General features: G+C 41.1%; 1 protein-coding gene across 1 annotated transcript in view; it reads right to left on the reverse strand.

The window, feature by feature from the left end:
• Nucleotides 1-27,619, reverse strand: part of SI (sucrase-isomaltase) — a 43,111-nt gene that overhangs the window by 14,309 nt on the left and 1,183 nt on the right. The window contains exons 2-33 of the mRNA XM_085068956.1: nt 27,151-27,271; nt 25,824-25,897; nt 22,036-22,156; nt 21,837-21,946; nt 21,029-21,180; nt 19,429-19,604; nt 17,947-18,042; nt 17,199-17,311; nt 16,533-16,658; nt 15,934-16,065; nt 15,656-15,775; nt 14,940-15,053; nt 14,633-14,717; nt 13,904-14,021; nt 13,349-13,520; nt 12,645-12,761; nt 12,034-12,188; nt 11,641-11,725; nt 10,838-10,894; nt 10,353-10,477; nt 9,892-9,980; nt 8,603-8,652; nt 7,038-7,208; nt 6,412-6,561; nt 4,912-5,121; nt 3,999-4,153; nt 2,821-2,989; nt 1,849-1,945; nt 1,340-1,452; nt 1,128-1,253; nt 284-412; nt 72-179 (exon numbers count right to left, since the gene is read on the reverse strand). Of these exons, the coding sequence (XP_084925082.1) occupies nt 72-179; nt 284-412; nt 1,128-1,253; nt 1,340-1,452; nt 1,849-1,945; nt 2,821-2,989; nt 3,999-4,153; nt 4,912-5,121; nt 6,412-6,561; nt 7,038-7,208; nt 8,603-8,652; nt 9,892-9,980; nt 10,353-10,477; nt 10,838-10,894; nt 11,641-11,725; nt 12,034-12,188; nt 12,645-12,761; nt 13,349-13,520; nt 13,904-14,021; nt 14,633-14,717; nt 14,940-15,053; nt 15,656-15,775; nt 15,934-16,065; nt 16,533-16,658; nt 17,199-17,311; nt 17,947-18,042; nt 19,429-19,604; nt 21,029-21,180; nt 21,837-21,946; nt 22,036-22,156; nt 25,824-25,897; nt 27,151-27,271 (3,936 nt within the window). The remainder of the gene's footprint in view (nt 1-71; nt 180-283; nt 413-1,127; nt 1,254-1,339; nt 1,453-1,848; nt 1,946-2,820; nt 2,990-3,998; nt 4,154-4,911; nt 5,122-6,411; nt 6,562-7,037; nt 7,209-8,602; nt 8,653-9,891; nt 9,981-10,352; nt 10,478-10,837; nt 10,895-11,640; nt 11,726-12,033; nt 12,189-12,644; nt 12,762-13,348; nt 13,521-13,903; nt 14,022-14,632; nt 14,718-14,939; nt 15,054-15,655; nt 15,776-15,933; nt 16,066-16,532; nt 16,659-17,198; nt 17,312-17,946; nt 18,043-19,428; nt 19,605-21,028; nt 21,181-21,836; nt 21,947-22,035; nt 22,157-25,823; nt 25,898-27,150; nt 27,272-27,619) is intronic.

A 27,619-nucleotide genomic window follows, 5' to 3' on the forward strand; every position in this document is an offset into this window, starting at 1 on the left:
AATCAAACTACAGTGAATACAAACTGAACCCAAAACCCACACAGGTTTAAATATTCTTCCTTGGACAGTACCTTGGTGAATAAAATCTCCTTGCTATCAGGCCATGTCATGAAGACCTCCTGCTCCACACCTCTGGTGTAGGTAGGATAATCGGTTTCGTTGGCAGAAATGGCTGGATCCTACAATTAAAAACACTTTTACCCTCATGCTCAAAGTTCAGGTTGAATATACCCTCCATTCTGCAAAGCTACAGTGGAATTCAAAAGCAGTATTTGACACTGACCAGGATAAGGACAAATCTCATTCCTTCTGATTTGATTTTGTCGACCAGAGCTGGTAATCCAGCAAAATCCTTGTCGAGGGTGAAGTCCAATTGCCTCTCCATGTAGTCAATATCTGAATATTGGACATCCTGCAGTTAAAAAAAAAAACAAACAAAAAACCAAATTATATAAGATGATTTTCTCCCCTTTTTTGCCAAATATTGAAAATCTGCCAAAATTAGTAAAATACAGAGCTTTTGATGTGTAAAATTGGAAGCAGTGGTAACTTCAGGCTGAAGTTGCTAAATGAATATTACACGACCTATCAGCAAGTCCAAAACAAAATAAACCTTTCATTGCTGCATCTAATCTGAGGGCAGGAATTGATTCATGAGAGAGAAAAATTCCTGTGGATTTGTCCATAAGTACAGCATGCAAATGTATTTCCATATCTATAAGGAAACTGTGGAAACAGCTGCTCTGTATCGAAACATTGATATTACTCTATTTTAAAACTAATCACATTCAATTTACAGCATAATTTGTCAGATCTTTGTGTTGTTCCAACTATCCCAACAACAACCTGGGCCAAATCCCAGCTGCCTTGACACAGAGCATTACAACAAGGAAATGCTTCTGCTTCATTATTTCCCCTTCTTATTTTTCTTGAGCATTGCTGCTTCCTGTTTCTTTGGTGTGGATGATAAAATAAAGCAGCTTTTAACACAGCCCAGAGTCTGTGGCACGAAATCTGCTCATCTCCACCGCAGTGGGGTTTTTCTGCTGGTTTCTGGTTTGGTGTTTAAATGGATTTAGTCAATCCTACGAAGCCGAAAACGCAAATATTGATTGTTCCCAACGCACATAGGGGATCTGAGCTGCCTTCATTTCCTCCACCAGCTGGGCGATCTCCTGGTCGTTGGCATATCCATAGCGGCACAGCTGGAATCCCAGGGCCCAGTAGGCTGGCATGAACGGGCGCCCAATCAGCTGGAAACGAGGAAAAATATTTTTGGTGAGGAGGTGAGGAGGAACCAAACCAACCCACCAAAGCCCAGGATTGCTCAGGGCCTTACATCAGTGTACTGCTGGACCACGACTTCGGGAGTTGGGCCCAAAACCATGTAGAAGTCCAGAATTCCTCCGGTGGTGCGGTAGGTCAGGGCAGGGGTGGGCTGGAAGGTCACGTCTGGAAGGGGAGGGAAGGGAATGAGAAAAGGACGCCTGGATTTGCTGCTGGTGAAAAACGCTGATTGTGAGAATGGAACACACTGAGGAAGATGGAGAGAGGCGGTTTAGGAGGGATTGGAGTGAGAGAAGATGGGGAATGGCTTCAGACTGCCAGAGAGCAGGGATGGATGGGATTTTGGGAAGGAATTCCTCCCTGTGAGGGTGAGGAGGCCCTGGAATGTATTCCCAGAGAAGCTGTGGCTGCTCCTGGATCCCTGGAAGGCCAGGCTGGACAGGGCTGGGAGCAACCTGGGACAGTGGAAGGTGACCTTGCCCATGGCAGGGAGGAGCTCTAATGTCCCTTCCAACCCAGGCCACTTTATGCTTTTATGGAATAAAATGAAGGTTTCTTTACCCATTGCATTGCTGTTAAGCAGGAGAACTCCGTGGGCATTGCCATCCTCTTCAAGACCCATATAGAATGGGTGATAACCATAGGAATTCATCTTGTACTGCAAATAAAATAAAATAAAATACATTTTACTGGGGATACATTGCAAACATTTGCTTATTAACATTTAGCAACAAATTTAATAAAAGATGAGACAATTGACAAACATAGCAGATAAACTTTAAATTTATACACCTAAACCCTAGCTAACCACAAGACACACCTGCAGAAGGTCACTTTGAACCTCACATTTTGAGTCACTCTTGGCCAGACTGGTCAGGCAGGAAGGAAAGCAAAGGTATTGCTGCACTTAAATCTCACTAATGACAAGGTGTTTCCTTAGGACAAAACTTTCCCTGGAAAGTTTTCAAACTTTCTCTGAAAGTTTTCAAACAGAACCAGATCTGTGTGTGCTCTGGAGGTGCAGGTGACATTGTTATATTTTATTTTCTCCAAATGTTTTCAAGCCTGAACTGGAAGTTAGAGCTATAACAAGCTGCTGCTATTTGATTGGCCGTTCCCTGAAAATTGTAAATGTTATCTCGCAGGAAATAAGACAAATAAACAGAGATAAGATTCCTGATATACCTCTGTAAGTGCTAAATTAATCCCCAAGCAATAGGAATTGTTCTGACTCATGTCTCATTTTCAAAACAATGGGGTGAGAAGAATAATTTAAAAAAAAAGTGGAATGTGCTGTTATTCCTAAGGCATTTGTCACCTTCCAACATCTGACTGAGCTCCACACATTGCTCTTGCAGGTCACAAATTATGAGTTTGCAGAAGACCTTTGCCATGGAGACACCACCCAAATTATAAATCACCATAAACACCATCAGAGCCAAAGCCCAAAACCAGTGCGTTCTAAAGTTCTGCCAAACATTTCCGCACTCATCAGTCCAAAAAGTCACATTTTCTCCTTCTTTCCCTACTCACGGTGGGAGGCTGGTCCCTGGTGAACATCCCCCAGGTCTGCCAGTTCATCTCGTGTCGGAAGCTGTGGCGCTCAGCCTCTCCCAGCCCATAGATGTACTGCGACGCCAGGCGGGTGGAAATCTGGATGAACATGTCACTGAAGGTGAAGGTGGGCAGGGATGAATCCCAGCTGGAATGGGGAGAGGAGAGGGAATAATAAGAATAAAGTGTTTCTGGAAGGTAATTTTTTTAGCTTTCTCTCTTTAAAAATCTCACTCCTTGGTTAAAGCGGGCAAAAAATGTTGTGGTTATCAAAAAAATCTTAAAGCACATGAAATGGGCAAAAATCAGTCTGAGAACTGATGAGCAGTTTAGGACACAAAGTCTTCTGTGTGTCTCAGAGAGAAGAATTATGCACAGGCATCAGGCACTGCAAGTTGCATCGTATTTTAGCAATTTATAGAGAAAATGCGTTTCAGGACACTACAATCCTGTTTTCCTCCCAGACTGAGTGCTGGAGCCACATGGAATAGAGTAAATAAAGGGCTTTTTACAGTTCACTGAACTTTTTGTGCAGATTGCACTGAAATTGCATTCACAGGTCACATTTATTATAAATCAGCATCTTTACAGTTAGAAACCAAACTGCAGCCTGGTGGGCTCTGCCAGAGAATTACATTGTTCCAGGAGCTTGAATTGCAGGTTGAATTATTATTTTGGTTGGCAAAAAGGAGCTTGACTTGAAATTAAGGTTTGAGTACTTTAAGAAATTAAATAAAACTGGTTTTCTTTGAATAAAAAACATAACACACACCGCTGCTAATGTCATTGCTCTCTGGTTTTGAGCTCTGACTTAATCAAGCAAAAAAATGAAGCTTCTGCCAGACTCATCTGTCAAGTTCCCAAAACCCATCTGCAAGTCAGTTGGGACAATACTTCTTTCTATTTTTTTTTCCTAACTCTTCCTCCAAACGGACCCAAATGGTCAATTGTTAATCATCAGCACTGTGGTCACCTGAGGAATATTTTAGGATGAGTAGAAAATCATTTTTCCCTCCCAGAAAACTGGGAAGAGCACAAGGAAAAGCCTTCAGAGCTGTCGGCATTCCCCACTCCAGTGTGTGCATGGAGAGAAGGTTTGGCTGGAAAAGAGCTACAAGAATTGGGAAATCAAATCAGAGCAGGTGGCAGTGGCTTACATGACTGTGCCTGTGCTTCTGCGGCGGATTTGGATGCCGAAGGGTTTGTGCTGCAGTAACACCTCGTAGAGCCGATCCTGGCTGGTGCTCGTGGGGGTTTTGGGGACATTCAGGGGCACAGGGACCTCATACCGCCGGTGCTGGTAGTCGTAGATCTGGGAACCAAAAATCACTTTGTTTCAGTTCTCTGAACTCTGAATCTGATACCAATTTTAAAACACTTGCTGTGGTATTTTCTCTCAAATGCATATTCTTGCACTGATTCTTTCAAAGGATTTTTCTGGGGGAAAAAGTCCCAGTCAAAAACCCTTAAGGATCTGGATTGGTTCAGGAATGGCTCATCTTATTATCTATAATTTAAAGTACATACTTATATTTTCAATATAGGTGTATATTTGTAAGTGTGATAAATAGTCTTCTGGTTCATATTTTACTCAAGTTTTGGAGAAACTTTCTAATGTTTTCCGTATTCTGAGAGTTGAAAGTAGTTAGTTTTAGATACCTGACCACTTAGCTTAATATTACTAAACACATGGCTATAAATTACATTTAAACAGTGTATAGAATATTTTAGAATGAAGTATAATGATGGATGTAAAAATAAACTGTAGAGTCATGATAACACTTACAGATAAATTTGTCTGAATATTAACATTTTCAGTTTCAAAGCTCCTGGTTGACACTACACCTCTACACAGACATTACACCTTTGATTCACATAATTTCTTTATAAAATTGAGTACAAAATTCTTGGATAAAAAAAGATGCAAGCTAAGAGCAATAACAAATTATAGGTTAGAAGGAGAAACGCATTTAGACAAGGCTGCTGCTGTCTGTGAAATAGAAATATGACCATAAAAAGCCCTTTGAGTTCCGTAAATAAAACATTTGGGGAATTCTGGGGTGGCATTACCTTGAACTGCAGCATGTGGTTGTGGTGATATTTCACCTCCAGGCGCAGGGTGCTGATTGGGGTGGTGTAATTGTCAGTAGCTCTGACCTTGGACTTGTCCAAGCTGAGCGTGGCTTCCATCCCCTCCGAGGAGTAAGTTATGCTCTCAATGGAGTAAGGATTGTTGGAGGTGAAGTAGCAGGAAGGAACACTAGCGTTTGATGTCACCTCCTGCAAACAGGAAGGAGTTTCAGGTTAGTGAGACAGCCGGGTTTTTTATTGGGTATTAGCATGGAATCCTGTTTTTATCAGAAATCTGTCAAGTGTAGACTTTTGGGGGGGAATTATTGCAATCCTGAATAAAGAAATAGTGCAGAATAATCTCTGTGTTGACCCAGGTATAATAAAGCCAGGCAGTGAAGGCTGTGCAGATAGTTCAGTCAGGAAACTGAATCCTCGTGCAGTGAAGGTGGATTTAATTCCCCCATCTCTGTGATCTTCAGATCAGTGCCTCACCGTGGTTTAATCTTGGTTTGTGGAAATTCCTAAAGCTTCCTCCCTTTTAATCCCATTGCCCTCTGGCTGCCTTCAAGGGGTTGTGCCCAAAACCCATTTCATACTCAGGCAACATCAGAGAAGATCTTTCCACTGGCTTTATTCACACAGATTATCCTTAAAATATCCAGTGAAAATTACATCCTACTCATCTGAGATCTCCTGACATTTCCAAATATCCAAAATTGCAAAAAAGAAAAAAAACCCCAAATTCTTTTAACAGTGGAACAAAACCAGAGCAGTTCACCAAACTGCATCAGGTGCTGCTGGTTCAGGAGCAGCCAGCATAGAACTTTGGATTTCATCCCAATGGGAAAGGACCAAAATGGACATTTGAGATTTAGAAGAACATGGAATAATTTAGTTGCAGGGATCCTCTGAAGTTCAACCCCACCAGGCTACATTGCTCCCACATGTTTATTAATAATTAATCATATTAATAAATAATCCATATGTTAAAGAACTTCATGTCAGAGGTTATGGTTTGGAAACAACTCCTTGATGTGGATATAAGCAATTAAGTTCCCTAATACATCAAAATTTTTGTGGAATTGAAGGATTTCCTCTCAAGCTGAGATGCAGAGGAGCTGGTTGGGTTTCAATGTCCCTCAGTGGCTGCAAAGGTGACACAGAGGGCTGAGCCCTGCAGGCTGTGGTGCCACTGAGGCACAAGGGGCACCTGAAGATGTTCTTCTTCTTTTTCATAACTCTAATATTATTTCTTTCCATCTTTCAAAAAATACCACATTTTCCCTCAGCTCCTGATATAATTTGGTATAATTTACATGCTTGCCAACTGGTGAGGTGAATAAACTCCAGCATTGCAGGCCAGCTGAGACCTGAGCCCCATTTTATTTAAATCTGACAAATCTCCCAGACTACTTTTATTCTGTAACAACCACACAGGAAAACCTTTTATTCTGGATTTTTTTTTTGTCTAATTAGTTTAGAGAAATAGTCACTTACTTCCCAGATGCAGCCGAGTTGTTCACATTTCTGTTTGGTTGGATCCAGGTTGGGATAACAATTGAACCTCTCGTTGACACTCACTCCTTGTGTCCATTTGATTGTGTAAGACTTGCCCAGTTCAAGCTGAAGTCCTTTTATAACAGCAACCTTATAAATATTAAACAAACAATTATTAAATGTCACATCCCATCCAGCTTCCCTTCAGTCAGAAGAGGTGCTGCTGCTCAAGAATAATACACTTAAAAATTGATAACTCACCAAAAAAGTGTAATATTTGATACAATCCCACCATTACAAACACACACAACTGATATTTTTACAGATAAAATCTGACAAATTAAGACTTTTAAAAAATGGAGTTAATCCCACAGCTTCCTTGGAAGCAATCAGGAATAAATACATGAACAACTGCATAACTAAACTGTCTGCTGCACTGAGAGCATAACTTGGATGCACTTTTACTCAGCAGAGTCGAATGCAATTGCACTTTTATTCTGTAATAAAACTCCCATTGTATTTCATTGAGACAACATTGGCACCGAATACTGTCCTTTGCAATATCGAAAATAAAGGTGATGTAATTTTAAATATGTTTACTTTCCATTTTCCTGTTATTGCTTTACCTTTCTTGCAGGATCAGAGGAGATTTCAAGAGGATAATTTTGCACCACGTTGTTCTGAGTCACAGTAACTTCTTTGATTCCCTGGGACAATCCCAATATCTTGATCTCCTCAAACTTCAAGTTGTTTGGATCTTGGTAATTGCTGTGTGTAGCAGTCATTTGTAGAACATTCTGAAAAATAATATAGTGGTCACAATATTTTAAAAATCTGCCAAAAATCATCCTGACTTAACATTTTTTTTCTATGAAGATTTTCACACTGGAGCATAAATAAGCCAATATCTTTCCCCTCACATATTAATTATTGCTCTGCTTGTTGTTATCATCATAAACTTTTTCTACCATGTATGAAATATGTTTCAGAGTGATGTTTCAGCTTTTTGTTTTTTGCTTGCTAGGGAAATAAGGAAAGGCTGGGGAGTGTCTGTGGCAGGGCAGGTACACTCCACCTGTCTGGGATCTCCCTGGGTTCCAACAGCCAAAGGTTCTTACTCTTCTTGAGATAAAAATAAACTTTCTATTCCGTTTCAGTAATTATTTTTAGATGAAGAGTCCAAGCAGAGGAACTGCACCACGGCTGTCACACCTGTGCAGAACTTCCTTATTGCTCTCCATGGGAGCAGTTGGGTTAATTTTTAATTCAATGTCATCAGTCAAGTGATGATTTGGCTTCAGGAGTTTCAAACTCCAGCGGCAGCCGTCATCAGCAAATGGTTCTTTGATTAATTATGATTTTAAAAACTAGCTGATTCATGAGATTCACTCGTGTTCCTCTGCATTCTCTCACTTGTTTTGTGCTCTTTCATCATGGCAAAGGAATGAATACCTTTACCCGATATTAATATTATTATTATTATTATTATTATTATTATTATTGCACAAATGATATGTTATCACGCTGTTTGCAATCCCTGTTCTGTGGTAGTTTCTGTCAATATTGGATGCAAACACTCTCAGCACTCCACCCTGATGTCAATTAACTCTGCAAAGTCACTTTCAGCTTAAAATAGCACAATAAACTTAACCCTGACGTGGTTTCTGAGGGTTCAGACAAGGTGTGGGTCTTCCTCCCTCTTTGGAGACATTCAGCTATATTTTCCCAGTATAAAAATATATATATTTTACATTGCCAGAGTTTTGAGAGTCACAAACACTGCATGCTCCTCCTTTATTACTGTTTAAATGCCATTTATGCTTCAGAGTTCTCTTGTGCAATAAACATTGCTGCTGAGTTTATTAGGTGGAAGGAAATAGGAGTTATGTAATAGTTGTATTTACTAGCAGAAAAAAAAAGACAGCAGATTTCATTCCACTTACATGACAGAATTTTGAACATAATTCCTCCATGGCTTTGGCAAATATTTTTTGAAATATTTGAATATTTTTAATATTTTTTTATATTTATATTTTATATATTTTTATTTGAATATTTTAATATTTGAAACAAAATATTTTGTTTCCCAGTGAATCTTACATGAGAATAAGGAGAGAGAAAAGAATGCTCTTGGAAGAAACAGGATAAAAATAAAAAATGAACGTAAGATAATTTAAAAACAAATACTTACATTGGAAACTTTGAATTCATAGTAAATGTAGGCCTTGTTTGTAATTGTACCTGAAAGATAAAGAAAGAAGTTACACCTGGAGTGGGGAAAAGAATAAAATTAAAGTAGAGCTGTGCCCTTGCTAGAGACCAAAAAATTGTTAATTATCAGTATTGCATTCAAAGCAACTCAAATATTTACTAATGTTTCTTTGAGGAGCTGAAATGTCTCTTTTTCCTTTGGCAAACCTCCCAGGAGTTCTAATTTTTCCAAATTTTTCCAAAAATTCCTTGAAGTCATCTCTTCTAAAATGTAGTGACTTTTATTCTACCGTTATTCCTTCTTAGCTTGTCTTAAGTATAAAAGTTTGGATCAAAGGTAATCCTGTAAAATACCCTAAATAAAGATTCTTCATACAAAAAATGATGAAGATGATGACGAAGATGACAATGATGACAACAATATTACTAATAGTACTAATTATATTATTACTAATACTATTACTACTAATAATAATTATAATGATCATAATAATGCCATGGAACAATAAGAGAAGAAATAACACATGACCAGGAAAAAGAAATTCAAAGTGTGGTCAAGCTGGCATTTTTTTCCATGTACAAATCCTGTCACAACCAGCAAATTGTAAATGGTTTCCCTTAAAAACTACAACCTGTAAGTTTTGGGGAGGCCATAAAATGAAATGTTTCACTGCTTTGTTTGTCAGCAGCACTGAGGGCAGTAATGGCTTTGTTATTTGAGGCCAAAGGAGCACATGGAGCTGTCAGCCACACACTGCAGCCACCCAAGGCAGCAATCAGCAGCTCAATCTCTGCTCTGGTTCTTAAAAGCATCCCTAACTTTAGCTGAATTCCACAAAGCAGAGGCTTGGAAGTTTCCCTGGGAGATGGGATTGGTGTAGTGCACAGGAAAAAGGAGTTGTGCAAGTGGAATGTATGAAGTTTTCCAATGTTGGTGCTCAGATATCACCTGTGGATGAGCAGTGGTTTGGCTAAATGTGAAGGGAAAACTCTGTGACCTCCTGAATATCTAAAGATTTCTCCTGAAAATGAAAGGTTTGACCTTAAACTAGAGATTTGAGTCTTTCTTTTCCTTGTGTTGAATTAAGTCGTGACTTTAATCTTCTTAATAATAGCCACAGTTTTCTTCTTAAAAGTGATGCAAACCTTTTGTTTCATGAGCAAGCAGAAACAGTGTGTTACAATGTCTTCTTTTCAGCAGGAACATTGAAATTTGAACATATTAAAGCTCTGCTAATCGTGTTTATTTCACTGTTGAGGAGTGCTCACCTGTAGATTCTCCATCATCCCAGAACAAATCTCCAGAAGCTTCATTTTTGTCATTCAGGGCAATGATGAGTCCCATGGGATTCTTGCGGCTGTGGAAAGAGAGATTTATGCGTATAACAAACATCTAAACAGCCTTAAACATCCTCCAAATTCATGAAAGAATGGGACACCCAGCAGGGTCACAATACTTGGAGAATTGCCTTAATTAACTTTAATCCTTGGTTGCCCATTATTTTCAGGCAAATGGATTAAAATACACTGCGAGTTTACAAATTTCTATGCAAATAAACCCACAACTTATCACTAAAGGTGTGAAGTGAGATTTGGCTCACAGCAATTCCCACATTTTCGGGTGAAAATACCAAACACAGTGAGCTGCCACTTGTTTGTAACCTAAAAAACTCCTCAGCCCAGTTGTGGTGAAAACCAAAGCAATGTAAGGGTGCAGTTTGGGAGCTCACCTGGCCACCGTGGTGGTGCTCGGCTGTTGAGTAGGGAACACGTATCCTCCTCTCAGGTGCAGCCCCATTTTGTCTGCTGGGGTTCTTAAATTGTACCAGGATTTCCTCACGAGGCTTGGCTCACCCTTAGGGACAGGGATGGAAAAGAGGACAGGAATGTTGTGTTACTCACTGCTGGGAATGCTTTCTGAAGCCCTGAGTTTCACCAGATTGTTCATTTTAGAAAAAGCTTAGGTTGTGTAAATATCTGTGGGTTAATGAGCACTTAAAGGTAAAATAATTGCACATAATTGTGATTTAATGTTATAAATTTGAGTCTCTGTTGAGGGGCTGATTCTTGTTCTTATCCCACCACCCTCCATCCCTTGTCTCCAAAGTAACTCCTCTAGGTCTCTGTCCCCAAAGCAGGGCTGACAATCTTATTCCACCCCATTCCCATTTGGAAAACAATGTAATACCCCATAATATGCCCTGCATTTCCTTACCATGTCATAGTCATACCACACTGCATCAGGAAAGTACATACGAGTGTACTCCACACCCTAGAAAAGAATAAAGAAACAGCTGCCATAATTCAGCTTAATGAAACAAACTCCATCTTCCAATAAAGCTAAAGTCCACTGGGAGAAAATCAATGATATTCCTACTCTTTGCTGTTTGCTTTCCTGGTTTTTAGGTTGGTTTCCAGACAGGTAGAGCAGCCCAAGCACAATTTCTGCAAAGCTGCTGGAGTGGAACCGAATTGCTGCTCTGCAAAGTGGCAGCTCTTTGAAAGCCACCTGAAGTCACAATGCTTTAAACCCAGGGAACCAAATCATATCCACAACTATCTCTAGATATTCTTTATTTCCACTTTTCTGGGGGCTGGGAACCTTTCAGATATTTGCTTTCCCTTTCTGTATTTAGCAGATGTTTCATGTTTCTCCATGGCAAACGTGTTGCTGGCAGGAGGAATCATTATTTACAAGGTTCTGCCACAGAATAAGCCACAATCTCTTTGTTTCCTTGTCGCACCGCGGGGAAGCTGAAATGCAGCAAGAGAAGCTGACTCCAAAGGAAATTCAGAGACGATGTGAAGAGGAGGCAGAGCAGAATATCAGACCAGATGTGTTGGACTCCACAGAGGAGTGGAAAACAGGAGGGGGATTTAACTGCAAGGTTTTGCATTTCAGCAGGGATAAAAATGTGCTGTGGGCTCTCTTACTGGAAACAATAAATGAAGGAGAGGGAACTGGTGACTCAATATGGTTCATGATTATGCGATAAATCCCAAACCAGCCAAACCTACCGGCTCAAGAACAGGAGAAATCAGCAGCCCAGGGCCCCACAGGAACTGCCTGTCGATGTCCCATGTCGTCATATCAGAGTAGAACCTGAATAAAAGTGGAGGACAAAGCAGGAACTGGTTTTTTTGCGATCTACACCATCAGCAGCAATCCTAAAGTTTCAGGGTACTGATTGTCCACAATGACAATCAATTTTTATATGACTAAAAAATGTCATATAAAAATCACCTTGTGATGACACCAAAAGGGAATTTCATTAATGGGGAAGTCATCTACAGATAACTCAGAGTGCATTTTCACAGGACAGAGGTTTAGAAAGTCCCCTAACCATATCAAACATGGCTAATTTTCCTGTTGGCTATAAAACTGCCCCAAAGGCTGATGGACAAACTCACTCATGCACCAGTGGCCTGACGACTGTGGCTCCCTGGGTGTGAGCTTTGTAGAGCAGGGTGTACAGGTAGGGCAGCAAGGTGTAGCGAATGGTCAGGTAGTGCTTGGAGCTGTTCACCAGCACTGAGTCGGCTCCAAAATAAGCTGGATCTTGATCCTGGAAACAGAAATCAACCATTATCATCCCCAAGTTTGCCAAAAACCCTTTGCCAAAGGTGTGAAAAGCTGTTTCGGAGAGGCTGGGGCAGCTCTGCACTGGGTTTTCCTTTCTGGTGCTGTGAGATGATTCCCGCCCCTCCAGGCTCCCAGTCTGTGTTTGTCCTTCCTTGGCCACCAGGGTTATTCCAGAGCTCATGCCAAGGAATTTTGGAGATGATCTGGTGGCTCACACAGACCTCAGTGTTGGTGGTAGGAGTAACCAATATTCATAAAACTGCTGCCAAATAAGTGTATTCTCAATTAACCCTTACGAAACCCAACCTCTCTCATCTCAGATTTCATAAACAGAGCTCAAGGTTCTGTTTTCAAACAGTTACAGTGATGATTAGAGGTGATATTAAAGGAGATGTGGTTGTGCAACACAGAGCAGCTTGGAACAGAAAGCACAACTCACCTCGAAACCTTCGCAGTTGTGGTTCCTGGAGAATGGGTAAAATGCTCCCACCTGCATCCATCGTCTGCACAGCTCTTCTGTGGTGTTCTCGCTGAAACCACAAATATCTGCCCCAATCTTTAAAAAAAAAAAAAAAAAAAAAAGAAAAATCAGAACTTGTTGGATGTACAGTGTTCTGCATCTCAAAAGGTACAACGCATTTTAACATTTCTTCTTCCAAATCCATCTATGCTGTCCAAAATATTAGGCTGACACCTTGCTAACTCTGCCCATCATTCTGCTTCTCCCAAGTCTTTACCTTCCTGTTTGGTGATAATATGCATAGAATGGGAAAAAAGCTTCAAAGACATTCTAATTTAAATCATAAAAAGGAATTTGGCTATTTCCCTTCTAAATGGGTTTCTCCAATTTGAAATTGATAAGAAATCCAGGAATTGTTTCACCTCCCTGACTCATGCTGGAAAATTACTAAAATAAGAGACAGATTGGGATATCTAGGAGAACAAGTTTGTTACCACATTTGTCTCACCACAGCCACAAAAATCAAAACAAATGGCCTAAATCAAAAATCAATAATTGAAATGTTCAAAGGAGATTCCTAATAAGGGCTAATTTTGAGGTGACAGTGTAAGTGGTTATCTAGAGAGTGCTTGGTGAGACAATCTGTTCTCTCTTTTGAAAGGATGGTGAAACTGCTGTCGTACATAAGGAAATCCAAAGAGGTTGAACTCCAGCATTCCAGGGATTGCCCATTTCAGCTGATCCCACGTGGCTGCATTATCCCCCAGCCAGTGTCCTGAGTATTTTCCTCCTCCAGCAAAAGTAGACCTCGAAAGCATGAAGCTTCTCTTTCCAGGAAAGACCTTCTCGAGGGCTCTGGAAAGGAATGAGACTGGAGTTATGCAGGGGAAAAGGCAACTCAGACATTGCTAATTCTGTGTAAAACAGATTTATACAGATTGGCACTGATTATTCATCCCAGGGATGGGGACACCTTTGCAGATGTATTTTAGCAAAGTTCAAGATACTCATTTGAAATAATCTTTTCACACAGCTCTGACAACCAATCTGTGGTTTTTCCTACCAACTCCAAGCTGTTGATTTTGCTTGGCTTAATTGGCTTAAACTAAATGCAACATTTTCCAGGAATCTCGTTCCTTTACTAGTCAAGTCTTGTGGTGCTTTGGGAAATGCAGGTCATGCACTGCTCTGAAATATTTCTGTAGGATTTTAGGAGGATTTTAGGATGCATTCCTTACTTCTGAGTGGCCAAGATCATGGAATATCCATAAAGGTTGTGGACATCATACTGCTTCCCCCAGTTCTGCACTGCATCCAGGCAAAGTGTCTTGGAAAACATGACCCTGTCAAGAATGCCTTGAAGAAAGGGAAAAAAATAGCACTGTTAAAGTACATTTTTATTATTAATATTTCCAATCTCTTCTTTAATGCACATTTATGATATCCAAGCCCCTTTTTTATCTTTTTCTTTTTTCTCTTTTTCTTGCACTCAAGGGGTTTAATGACTCCAAACCCAAAATGCTGCTCTTGGCTGTTGGTTTGATTAATCTTTGCTCTGTGATATTTCTGATATTTCCTGAGCTTTGCACCCATGCAGGGAACTGAGAACCTGAATCACCATCTGACAACACTCTGCCAAAGGTTACTTCAACCTGCCATTAATACAAACTATGAACTCCATTTCAGTTCTGCAAATACCTCACAGACTGCTGACAGTGCAAGAGGATTGTTACATTATGGGGCATAATTAAAGCAATGGCAATATCGGGTAATTATTTCTCTAGGGAAACGAGGCAGTTCTATAAACCACACCTCAACTATACAAACACAAGAATATAAAAATATTATCTTCTGCCAATAGGAATATCCAAACCCCACACATAAGAACTTCACAAAAATCACGGTGTACCCTTGAAGGCAATTAATATTTGATGTTTTATTATTCAGATGAAAGCAGCTGGACTTACGGGGAGTGTAAGGAGGGTAGTTGAACTCATTTGGGGCACAACCACTTTTTGAGCCTTGAACAAAGTTGCTTACTTCATTCATGTCCTGGAAAGGAAAGATGCAGGATGTAATAAAATTGATTTAAGTACACTTTCCTAAAAAAAATGTTCCATTCTATTCGGTTATCCTTTAAGGAATTGTTAATAGCTATTCTTAAACAGGCAGTAAAAACACCTTTCAATTCAATATCAATTTAACGTGATGAACATCTGCTATCACCTGTCCTTTGAAAATAAAAATGAAAAATGGAAGTTGAGCATTACTCACAATCCAGAGCCCATCATAGGGCGCCTCATCGTGGTACATTTTGCACTCATCTGCCCACCAGCTGACACACTGTGGGTTGGTGAAGTCTGGGAACACAGTTTCTCCTGGCCACACCTGGAAAATTCAAAGGGAAACCATTAATTAGGCTTTGAGGGAGAAGAAAAAGAGTTTGCAGGATCATAGATCTGCTCAGGTTAGGCACAGAAAGAGTAAGAGTTTAACTCTGGATTTTTCAATTCCTTTTCTTATGTGTCCTACAAGGAGCAATGCACAGCTGAGAAAATTCTCAATAGCAGATTATAAATTAAAAGGACAATGTGGGATCAGGCTCCTCAGTTGTTACTGGAAATAAATAGGAGCTGGCTGATGAAATGGCCCTTGAGCCTTCTAATTACCCTTTAAAGTAAAAAAAACCTTAGTGTTCATGTAAACAAAATTTAAGGTTTAATGTAAACAAATGTAATCTTAATTGCAATTTTAATTCTAGTTTCTTTTTTAAAAAATCAAATTTAAAAAAATTACTTTTAATGTGGAATTAATGGAAAATACCTTTCTAATGTAAAAAATTGGAAAAAAAAGTTAAGAAAGGTTGAGGATTACCATATGCTACAAGAGACCTTACAAACTTTGCTCTCACTGGTAGATAAGTCCCCTGAGCTAAATCAAGTCCTAACAGTGACAACAGATCAAGCTGAAATGTGTGAAACCACAATTACCTCCCCAGTCAGTGCTGTTTTTCCATCTGCTTCCTTAACCCAGATGTTTTTGTCCCTTCCCCTGACGTAGGTTCCATAGGGACTTCCATCAGCCAAAGGTTGGGTGCTAATAGCAGGATCCTAAAGAAATTGGAAACCAGCAAAGAAAAGATCAGGATGTTCCATCAATCATTTCAGGCTATGAATGCAATTATTACATAGAATAAACGAAGAAGAATAATAAATAACTGTAATGGAGGTGTTTTACAAAGGAAAAAAAGGAATAATTAAAGGCTTACCAGAATGATGATGTATTTTTGTCCATTTTTATGCAAATCAGATGCAAAGTTAGGGAGGTCTCCAAACTTCTCTTTGTCATAGGTAAAGTCTTTCCTTCTTTCCATGTAATCAATATCAATGACTTGGGTATCCTGAAAGAGAAGGGAGTTCAGCTTTTCCATGAGAAGTGATGGGTAAAGATTGTTGTTAGTCCATTTTTTTCCCAAATATTAGCTTAATATTAGGGTATTTTTTTTTTCTATTGAAGACGACAGGTTCATGTAATTTTAATTTAAAAAATCTAATTTTAAATGTTAATTGCACGTTACCTTTAGCTGTCAAATAAGAATAATATATGGCTCCATAACTGTCCAGAGGACATTAAAAAATAAGTTTCATGAGAAGAAAAATTGATAGAATTGGAAAGAATAGAAGAAATATGTATTGTAATGAAGTGTTTGAACAAATCTTACTGCGCTTAAGCCTCACCACGTTGTGATAATGGGTCAAACATCAGAATTAACCTTTGACACCACACATTCCCTAATCCAAACAGATGGAAAATGAACCCTTTGTGGGACAGCAGGACCTCTGGCTGCTCCCCAAACCCCATACTCACGTAGGGCAGTCCAATAGCTCTGTTCCTCTCCACGAGTTCCTTCACCTCATCCAGGGAGTTGAATCCCCAGCGGCTGATCTGGAATCCCAGGCTCCAGTAGGAGGGCAGGGCTGGCAATCCCACCAACTGCCAGGGGAGAGAAAAACCCCACGTGCTGCTGGACACTGTGTGTCACCTCAGCGTCCCTTCCCTGCATCCACACTCCTCAAACCCACGGGAGTGCACACCCTGAAGGAGCAGCCCACCCCCAAACACAGTATTTTCCCCCTATTATTTATTAATTTTAGGAATTGCCAGTATTTGGGGACAATGCCCATTTTTGGAAGTGTCACTGGAACCTAAGCAGATCTCAAGAAATGCAGAAGACACCCAGTGATGTGTGATGATCATAAAATACAAACACCCTACAAACACACTCTCTATCCCATAATATTGTCATATGGGCAGGAATTTATCCTTATGACATGAGCAAGGAAACATAAATTATTCTAAAGACCATCTCCAGCCCTAATTTACCATGGTGTAAATTACAGATTAATAACTTTTGGAGCTCTTGGGCTTCCAGCATGGTCTCCTCTCCAGCATCCAGAGAAAAAAATAAAATAAAATAAATCCCAAGCATTTAACAAAAGTCTGTTCAATGCCTAATCCCTGCAGTAAAATTACCTGCAGGTACTCCTGGACTACTTGCTCTGGAGTATTCCCCACGAAGACGTAGAAATCCAGGATTCCCCCGATGGTCCTGTAGGTCACTGCTGGAGCAGGCTGCACCACAAACTCTGCCAGACAAGAGGGCACAAAAACGGGTCTGAGGAACAGGAAATCCTGAAATAACTTTGTCATTTTCAAATTGATGATCAGAGAGTTTAATGAAGTAGAAAACACAAAATGCCTAAAGAACACAAAACCATTAACTGAACTTGCAAATCAGACAACTTTTTATGTGTCCATATTTCCATTCCTTTATATCCTACAGAGAAGAGAATCAGAATAAAACCCAATGGTTGAACCTTTTATCTCTTAATTTTTAGTTCAACTTTCCAGCCTCAAGGTGTGCAGATCTCTGTAAATGCAAATATGCTTATAGAGAGGGGGCTATAGAGAGGGGGCTAAATGACATTTCCTTCCAAGTGTTTTTCACTACAGATTCAATCCTTTATTCCAGTGCTGACCTGTACAGACTTTGGATAAGTTTCTGACCCTCCGATTTCCATCAAAATCTTCCAATTAATGGGGAGCTACTCCCTGCTTAATAGTGAAATACCATTAAACACAGGGTTATGATGCCCTCAGATATCTGGGGCTGTTTTTAACAAGAGACATCTCCATCAGCTCACTTTTGATCACGATCCAACATATCAGTTTAAAAGAAATTTTACTGCACTGCTCAGAGCTGCAGGGAAAACTTCCTTACCCATGGCATTGCTATTCATCAGGAAAACACCAAAGGAGGCTCCACTGTTGTCTTCCAGACACAGGAAGAAAGTGTGTGTTCCATACAAGTTATCCACTGTCTAAAATAATGAAGGGAACAGGTGAGCTGATTAAAATCTTGTAACAGCATCTGTTCTGGAATATTTCAAAATATGCAACAGGTGGAACTTGAAGCTTCTCAAAATAGAGCAAATAACAAAGATTTAAATCCTGACACCTCCCTGTTTTATATGTTCTATTTTTCCTGGTGTTATTCTCCTTTATTTCCCGTTAAAAGAAGAGTTTCCCCAATAAACAGATAACAGATCTGATGGATCTCCAGGCAAGCTGGCAGATATTGCAGCTCTATTTCTGGGGAATAAATGTTCATCAAGGAGAATTTGAGAGTTGCTTCCATCCCCTTTCACCATAGATTAAATTTTACATCTAATCTACATTTTTATTAATCCTGCAAGGTAATAATTTTGGTGTCGAATCTATGGAAAGAGGAGAGTGCCTTGCTGCTTTTTCATTCCCTTTCTTTTTTTTTTTTTAATTTCTGTTATTATTAGTAACAAAATCCCTTAGAGATGTTAACCATTGTTGCAATAGTTTTGCTTTTTCTCCCAAAAAAGCAAATTCAGTTCAAATGAAGAAACAGAACCTGAGCAATTTGAAATCAGCCTAACTTGGTTCTGTTCACTGTTATTTTATCTTAGTAAATCTAAATAAATGTCTACACTCAGTGGAGCCATTCAGTCAAAAACTATCTCCAAACCAGAGAAAAGAATGAGAAAGAATCTCAAGGCAATGGGTGCAAATTCCAGATTATTAATTAACTACATGCAGTCATCTCACCCTCTAGTTTCTGTCAATATAGCTCCTACTGCAGGAGAACAAAAGGTCTTTCTCAAAGCAGGGAATTGCTTTATGAAGCTGAGGTCATGGTGAGAATAAAATTACAATTGTCATTAAATGGGTGCCACAGAAATTGTTTCATAAAGGGACACCCAGAAAAACTCTGGAAACCAAGAACAGCTGACAGACACATTTTTTGTTGGAAATATGTGCATGTTAATGAGAATTTTTCCATGATTTGAGCTCCAAGGATGTTGCTGAAGCAGCCTGGGCCATCTGAACTGAACTGTACACACCAAAGCACTGTGGCACATTGTTATTAGCATGTTATTTATTGTATAAACAACATCTAATATGTACATAAGATATGTGTACATATTAGTATGTTATTTATTCTGATTATCAGTACAAGCTGAAGATTCATCTACTAAGGTTTATCCACTGGTTTTCCACTGCACACCAACCCAAAAACTGGGGAACATCCACCACTGCCATGGAGCTTTCAGCAACAACATTCAGTGCCTCGAAAATCTTCAGGGAAAACTCAGTGGATACATGAATTTATTCACTGCCTGAGAGGTTTGGGTTGCAGAGCTGCCAAGAAAAAGGGGAAATAACCCCAAACTCACCGCGGAGGGGCCGGTGTCCCTGGCGAAGATGGGCCAGGTTTTCCAGTTGACATCGTGTCTGTACTGTTTGTGCACATGCTCTCCCACCCCGTAGATGTTGCTGCTGGGCAGTTTGATGGAGAGCTGCAGGAACTGGTCAGCGTACTGCAGCGGGCCGATGGTCGTGTCAAACCTGGTGGGAAACGGCAGAAAATGTGAGGGAAAAGGAAGGATTTAAACAAGGGGTGTTGCAAGAGATGTTTGGGCTCCTGTTGGCTGGAGCTGGAGGGCAGTCAGGTCTCCAGCCAGGTCTTTTAGGTTTTTGTCCAATTGTTGGTGGAATCAGAAGTCTCTTTTGGGGCCTCAGGTGGAACAAACGGTGATGGAAGGTCACAGACTTTATCAGAGTAGTCAGGAGTTTGGTAATGAACTGTAACAACACATTGGTGCCCTTTTGTTCTCTCATAAAGAGATCTCTCTTTTCCTGTTTAAGAATTGGGGAAAATCAATAATCCTATGCAAACAAATTTATCAGGGATTTATCTCTGAGGGGCTTCTCTTATCCTGTAGCAGCAACAACATCCTTTGAGATACTCAAAGCCCAACACCCCTGGCATTTTTTCTCTAGACACCCAAACGCAAACACTTTTATTAAATTAGACAAAAGTCTAAGGAAAATTTAGACAATATTCCAGAGAATTGTTTCAACATGGTTCCACAGGTGTCTTAATCTTCCTCCCTGTACCTGTTTAATCAGTCAGGCACCACTGACTGCCAAGTCCATCTCCTGTGCTCTCTATAATTGCAAATCAATCATTACACAGAACTCCAAGCAAGAAAACAATACTAATAAGATTAAAAAGTAACCCCTAATTAATTAAACTCAAAGCCTCCATACTCCACGTGGCCCAGCCCTGTGACAGGTAATCATTCCTGGCTGGTTTAATGAGAATGTTCATGCTGACACTTCCCCTCTCTGAGGGCACCTGGACACCTGGAGGTCGGTGGGTTTGGTTTACTTATTCATTTTTAGAGTCTAAATGGGATAAGAGATTTCAATGTTCAAGCTCATTAAATATTTTACACACAGCCTTACAGGAGCAGCTGTCCTTGGCTACCACAGGTCGAAAGGGCAGCCTGGTTTTGGTGATTCTGGAGGGCAATCTGATTTTTAGTGATTATTCTAAAGTGCAGCCTGATTTTGGCATTCTAAAGGGCAATCTGATTTTTGGTGACTACTCTAAAGGGCAATCTGATTTTGGTGATTCTAAAGGGCAATCTGATCTTTGATGGTTCAGGGCCTCAGCACGATGGTAGCAAAGATAAAACGTGCAATGAGGAGTTTCCCCACGTGGCTTGAAGCATTGGCAGAGAGTCCCTCAGGTAATAAAACTTGCACTCATTGAGATTTCCCCAGCCCTGAGGGAAAGTGATCAGAGAGCCACACCTCAAACAGACAGAGCTTCCCACATCCCAGACTTTGCTCCCCAGAGTCCTTGAGGGACATCCAGCAGCCCAACGAGGGGAGAAGGGCACTCTGTGTCCCCGAGGACACCAAGGTGACATTCCCAGCCCTCAGGGAGCCCCAGAGCCCGGCAGGGACCCAGCAGGACTCACAGCACTCTGCCATTGCTGGCTCTGGACACCACAATGCCAAAGGGGTTCTCCTTCAGCTCCACCCTGTAGTTGCGGCTGGCGGCTGCAGATCCTGTGAATGCCTTCACGTGCTCGTGGGGAACCTCGAACCTTTGGGATTTCGGGTCAGTGATCTGCACAGAGGGACAAACACAAGCGTTGGGACTTTGCTAACTAATCCCTCATTCGGGTATTTTACAGCAATAACAGGTGTTTCTGACTCAGGGTATTTCCACCCCTTTTCCAGTCACCTCTTCTGCTTTTATTGTTGTTCACTTCCAATTTAAATTACTAATTTTCAGCCCTTTTCCTCAGAATATTTAATTCTGTGTTTCCCTGGCTCACCAGGACCCCACCACAGCCCAAAGCCTCCCGCAGTAGTTGCCCAATCCCACAAACCCCTGACCCCACATTCATGGCAAGGACTCTCGAGCTTTCCATAGAAAACACAAATCATTGGAAAAGCTAATGTTGTCTGTCAAAATGATTGAGAGATGTTACCGGGCCATAAATAAAAAGTAAGTAAATACATTTATCCCCCAAATCTTCCCGTGATGAGGACAAATGGCAGATAACAGAAAAGCTGAGCTTTTCAAAGGCCTCAGTGATTTTTCCTGCAGAATTCCCACTGTGCCAAATGCCCGCTAACCTGAGGCGCTGCAACAGCACAGAGGACAGCAAAAGGACTTCAGTGGGAATCATGAGAGGGATAACCCAGCCCTCCCACCCTCCCTGCACAGCCAGCCTTGCAGAGAAGACGAGCCTCGAAGCAGAAAGGACAAAGGCTGACCTTGAAGTGGAAGCGGTTGGCTGTCTGGTACTCCGCCGAGAGCAGCACCGTGTCGATGTCGTTCCCAAAGAGGGACGGCGATGGCAGCCTCTTCAAGGTGGCCTCGAACCCTGGGGACAAAACCACGGGCTGTTGTGTGGAACGGGACACCAAAGGGGGTGGGATTTGGGGGAATGTGGGGGCCCAGCCCGGAGCTCACCTGCCTTGGTGGATTTTTGGGAGCCCTGCACTTTGTAGCCGTGTTTCTGGGAGAAGAAGCACCAGGGCACGTTGGCGTCGTTCTGGGGGTCCCAGCAGCAGCCTCGGAGGGAGCAGGTGGTCTGAGCAAGGACAGGAGGGACACAAATCAGCTGGGGCCACACAGATAAATCCATTCTGAACCAGTCAGAGTGCACACAGGGTTTATTGCACCCCAAACACCAGAAACCTTAATAACATCTGCAATCAGATCAAGTCCTCCTTTGGAAAACTCTATCGAGTGAGTTCAGTGGCACAGAACAGCTAGAGGGGATTTTTTCTGGGTTGAGAGTAAACTTGATTATTGGACATTCATTCTTAAAACCACAAGATCCACAGGTAAAATAAACATTTTTTAAAAATTATTGAAATATTAAATCTGTGATAAGTGCAGCATAGCCTGGCCAAAAGTCACACACTGGAGAGGAGGTAAAACTTATTGTTACATATAAACATAATATATAATATATATAACTTATCATTATACATAAACATCTATATGTGTATAATTGAACATTGTGTATCATATCTACATTTTAATGTAATTTTCCAATATAAGAAACACTCAGACTGCTTCTGCAGAGCCTCAGATTGACATAAATCAATTTTAAAAGAAGAATAAACCAGTTGTTCCAAGGCTCTGTCTCCGTTTAGTGACACCAACCTTTACACTCCCATTCATCAGTTCAATAAGCTGAAATTTCTTTGCTTCACTGTTAGATATTAACTTGCTCACATGCTGTGTGCTGTGTGTGTGAGGTTTATGTTTGGAGATAAGATTTGGAGCATTTATCAGTAAGTTTCCACACGTTTTCTCACCTTAAACCCACGTTTATTACTCAGGGTAAAGGGCAGTGATAATACAACAACTCTCACTGAGGGCAAAGGGAAATGTTCATCAGTGATCTCAGGTGTCCAAATCCAACAGGGACGCCTTCAAACCTCACCTTCCATGTGTCCACTGCTCTTTCTGCCTTCATCTGACTGTGCTCAAATGTTTTTGGTGTTTGTGATAAATATTCAAATAATGAAAATATTCTATAGCTTGAAACAGGTGACTGTGACCCAAAATCCTCCCTGCTGCTGTCCTTGTTTTGGGGTTGGAGAGCCCAGCCTGGTCAGGGCAGGTCAAATTATTTTCAGAGCCTCTGAATGGGTAAAAGATCAGGCAGCTCCAGCCCAGCAATCAGGCAAGAGCTGAAGGAAGCCCAGAGGGAGCTGAGAGCCCCTGGCTTGGGGATCTCAGTGCATTTATTCGATAGCACAGAGCACAGAAATCACTCCAAACCGCCCCAGATAAACCCAGACTCACCAAAGAGAAATGCTTGTCTCTCACTGCCCACCTTCCCATGTTCCCATTTCCCATTTAATGAACTGTTGCAGACTAAAGGAGAGGAAGCACCAACCCTTCCAAGGCTGCAGAGATCACAGCTTTATTCCCGTACTTCATTTCCCTCATATATAGGGGAATATCCTAAATATAAGAACAGATTTGCTACCTCCATCCTCTCCTCCCTTGCTAGACCAGTCACTATCCCACAAAAAGCAGAATAACTTGAACTGATTTTCCTAAAACCTGGCAGTTCAAGCATCCACATTCTCACCTCCCTAAGCATCTTTTTCTTTCCTCAGCCATTTCTCCTGAATATTTCTCCCGAATATTTCTTAGCTATTTTCAGCAGTTACTTCACAGTCCATTGATATTTTTCCAGCTGGATCTTATCCTGGCAGATCTGTACTTCTGTGGCACATTGAGCTTTCAGCACGAGGCAGCAAACACGGGAATTGAGGATTGGTTTCTCCTGGCACAGGGAGAGGGGCAGAGTTCACCACAGACAGTGGGGAGGCTGCTGTAAAAGCTATCCTCTGCCATAAATGCAGATGTGATCCCAGCCTCGGGGCTGTAAAAGCAGCACAGGAGATACCAACACCCAGGGAAGCCAAACTTCCCTGGGAATAACCCTGGAAAGTGTTGGCACTGGGGTGCAGCATGAGCTCAGCACCAAGGACTCGGTGAAGAGCTTGGCCACGTGCTGAGCTCAAATCTGCATCCACACTGACCTCTCCCAGCAGGATGTTTGGGAAGAAAAGCGTAAAAACCAAACCCAAGCCAGCAATTCTCCTTCCCTGAGCTTGCAGAGGTGTCAGCCTGGCCTACACCAGCTCTGCTCTGTGGGATTCACGTTTTACTGCTGTGTTCTGCTTGTCTGATCAAACCTCCTGGCAGCTTTCCACAGCGGTGAATAATTAATAAATATCTTGCTTCTTTCAGCATCTCTGTCTTCACCAACCACATAATCAGACAGAAAAGAAATGGATATTTTCTTTCTTCCTTTCTGTTCTCTACAATTCTATTAATTTTCTGGCCCCATCCTGGACATCTTCAGTGACTAAGGAAATCCAGGCAGATGCTAAACTTTCTGGATCAGCTTAGCCAACTGATAATTTTCCCAGCTGCTGTTTATTCTGAAAACCATCAGCACAAAGCACTGCAGAAAAGTGGTGCAGGTACCTGCAGTTTTACAGGTTGCTACATTAGTGCAGCCTAACCAAATCAAGTCACTTCCAGGGAAAAATGTGCCCAGGAGTGAATGGAATCACTGGGATGGGACTCTGCTTTCCTCATGGAGAGAAGGTGACATTTATCTCTAATCCTGTGAAATTTCTGCCTGATCTTCACTGATATTCAGGAATGATTTATTTTCCCTCTAATTCCAGATCAGGCACCCTCAGCATTCCAATCCTCATCTATTTTTCTGCTGGGATCCATGATTTGATTGTTTTTAATTCTTTCCCACCTTGCAGCTGCAAACCAGAGCAGCACTGCTCCCCTCTTTTTGAGCAGTGCAGCACTTAACGAGGGGTGATTGCTTCCAAGGCAGTAATTACAGATTTCAATGACCTGCCTGGCTTCTCCTGCAGTGCTGTGCACATTCCTGGGGCACGGGAGGAAGCCGAGGAGCTGAGGAGGAGGCTGTGATTTGAACCTTTCCTAACCTGGCCCCTGCAGGACTTTATTGAGCTACACATCATAACAAAACCCAGGCAGGAGAGGCTCTAACAACAGGCAGCTCTGGAATGAGATGGGAATTTCCTCAGAGGCTCAGACAGCTGGTTAACAATTTTTATACCTCTGTGACAGAAATAACCCTCATCACACTGGTTTTTTTCTCCTAAGCTGCTCCTCCCAACCAGAGGAAGAAGCCAGGTATCCACCAGAAAATAAGAGTATCCATAATAAAGATAAAAAATAATGATAATTATTATTGAAGTAATAATAGTGTTTCAAGGCTAACTATTACAGAGAGGTTGTGGTTGTGAGAGCACTGAAAAATAAGGGTCACAATAAAATCATGGAATGGTTTGGGTTGGAAAGGACCTTAAAAATAATCTCATTCCACCCCCTGCCATGGACAGGGAACCTTCCACTAGACCAGGTTGCTCCAAGCCTCATCCAGCCTGAGCTGAAGCTTTTCAATGGGAATTTTAACTCAGAGATTCTTAAATCAAAACTCTGCCAGGGATCTTCAGCCTCTGACAGCAAAATAATCCCATGGCCAGAGAATTCAGACCTTCTGTCAATGGGCTGAAATGGCTGCACAGGAGTTGAACTGCCCTGCAAAGCATTGGGGCAATCACAGATTTAAAAAGGTTAAGAAAATGTCTGATCTAGTAGAGAGACAAGTTACATTTTTAAAAATAAACAGGAGGTTTTATGGGATAAAGTCTATTTTCTATCAGTTTCCAGACCTTTGTTGCTATTTGATCCGGGATGCAGTCAATTCTCTGGTTCACTGGTGTCTTCTGACATTGTGGGTTAAAGTCTGTCAGGGAAATAAAGGAACAGTTATTAACTGATCTCTGCACTGCAGGAATAACTTGATTCCCTCTTAACTCAGTCCGTGTTTCTCACCATCTGCAACCTCCAGCAACAACATGGATTCAAATCATTATAAACCATTGCTTGCCTGATTTAATTTTACCTTTGAAAAATGGCACAGAGATATAACACCTTCACTTTAAGGTTTTAAATATTTGATGATATTGATAATTTTATTCCATTAGTCCTGTTTTCAGTAACTCCTGGGGGTCAGTGTGCTTTGCTTCATGTGAAAATATGTGATTAAAAGTTAAAATTAAAAAAAATTATAAAATTTAAAATTAAAAATTGGAAGAACTTCTCTTCCATAAACTGAGCTATCATGGTTCTCCTTCCTCTGAGCCACAGTTTGCCACAGGAGTTTGAATTAGAGCATGAGGTAAAAGCACCTTAAAGCTCTATTAGGATATTCCCTTAGATTTCAATTTTTTGGGAAGGTGGGCAGCTTTAGCTGATTGAAAGGAACATTGTTTATATTTAGAACAAGGACTGAAGTGCAGAGATGTGCCCTGGGGTGGGATGGACACACAAACACCCAGATTTGCCTCTTTGCATCATCTGCACTTTTTGCTCAGGGAAATTCCTGCTCAGAAACAGGGAAAAATATGCAGCTGTTAGTCTGGATGGCAGTTTTACTGAAACACCAAGGTGTTTGCCTTGTATGAGCAATTCTTGTTATTTTTCTGCCATTTTCTCCTCCAAGCTTTTTGCTTCAGTCCCTGTGTGTGAATGGAATTACACTAAATGGGACTGGAAGCAAAGCAGGTGCTCTGTGTCACATCCCTGGAAAACAAGAGGTTCCTGATGTATCAATTAGCAAGAAACACTGTGGGATTTTAGGATTAAAATGTATGTTCCACACAACTTGGCTGACCCCACACAGAGAAGCGATCAGAGAAACTTTTTTTTCAACATTACCTTGTTTTATACTCAAAAAATTTTGAAATGATCTGAGCTCTGTGCTCCTAAAGAAAGTCCAGTCATGTCAGGGAGAGATAAAAGTTTTCCATGACAATAACTCCTGACTCACACCATTTATTACACCCCTGGATGATAATTTTGATCGCATTATCCCTCTGAAGCACCGGCCACGATTCACCTTTGGATGACGATAAGAGCAGAGCAGCAGCACTGAGTCAGAGCTGAGCAGATGCCACTCGGGGTTCTGCTCCTCCAGCAGCCACGGGAAGCTCTTACCTGCATTTTTGACTCCAGGCTGCCCTGTTGCCAGCAGCCCGATGAGGACACAGAGGATCACAGTCACCAGGGAGAAGAGGGCTATCAGGCTGAGCTCCAGCCCACTGAACTTCCTGCCCATCTAGAAAAACCAGAAAAAACTCCATGGGTAAAAGCCAAACACAAATAACACAGCTTTGAAACTCTATGAATTTACTAATTTATTCAATTAGCAATGTGTGTAAGTTATTCGGGTTTTAAACCACGTCACCTAAATGGGAGGTTTAAATAAAATGCTCCTTAAAGATTATGGCAATTAATCTCCTGTTCAGGGGAACTCAGCCAGTGCAGGTTATGAAATTATGACACTGAGAAATGTATTTTGCTCCCTGCAAACCACTTCACACACAGAACCATTTACTCCTCAGATTAAGCACGGAGTTTACTACAGGTTACTAAAATTCCTGAAACGGAAAGCAAATAAAACCTT

Source organism: Lichenostomus cassidix, chromosome 9 (genome assembly GCF_008360975.1).
Source record: "Lichenostomus cassidix isolate B80296 chromosome 9, HeHo_3.0, whole genome shotgun sequence".
Lineage (NCBI taxonomy): Eukaryota > Metazoa > Chordata > Aves > Passeriformes > Meliphagidae > Lichenostomus > Lichenostomus cassidix.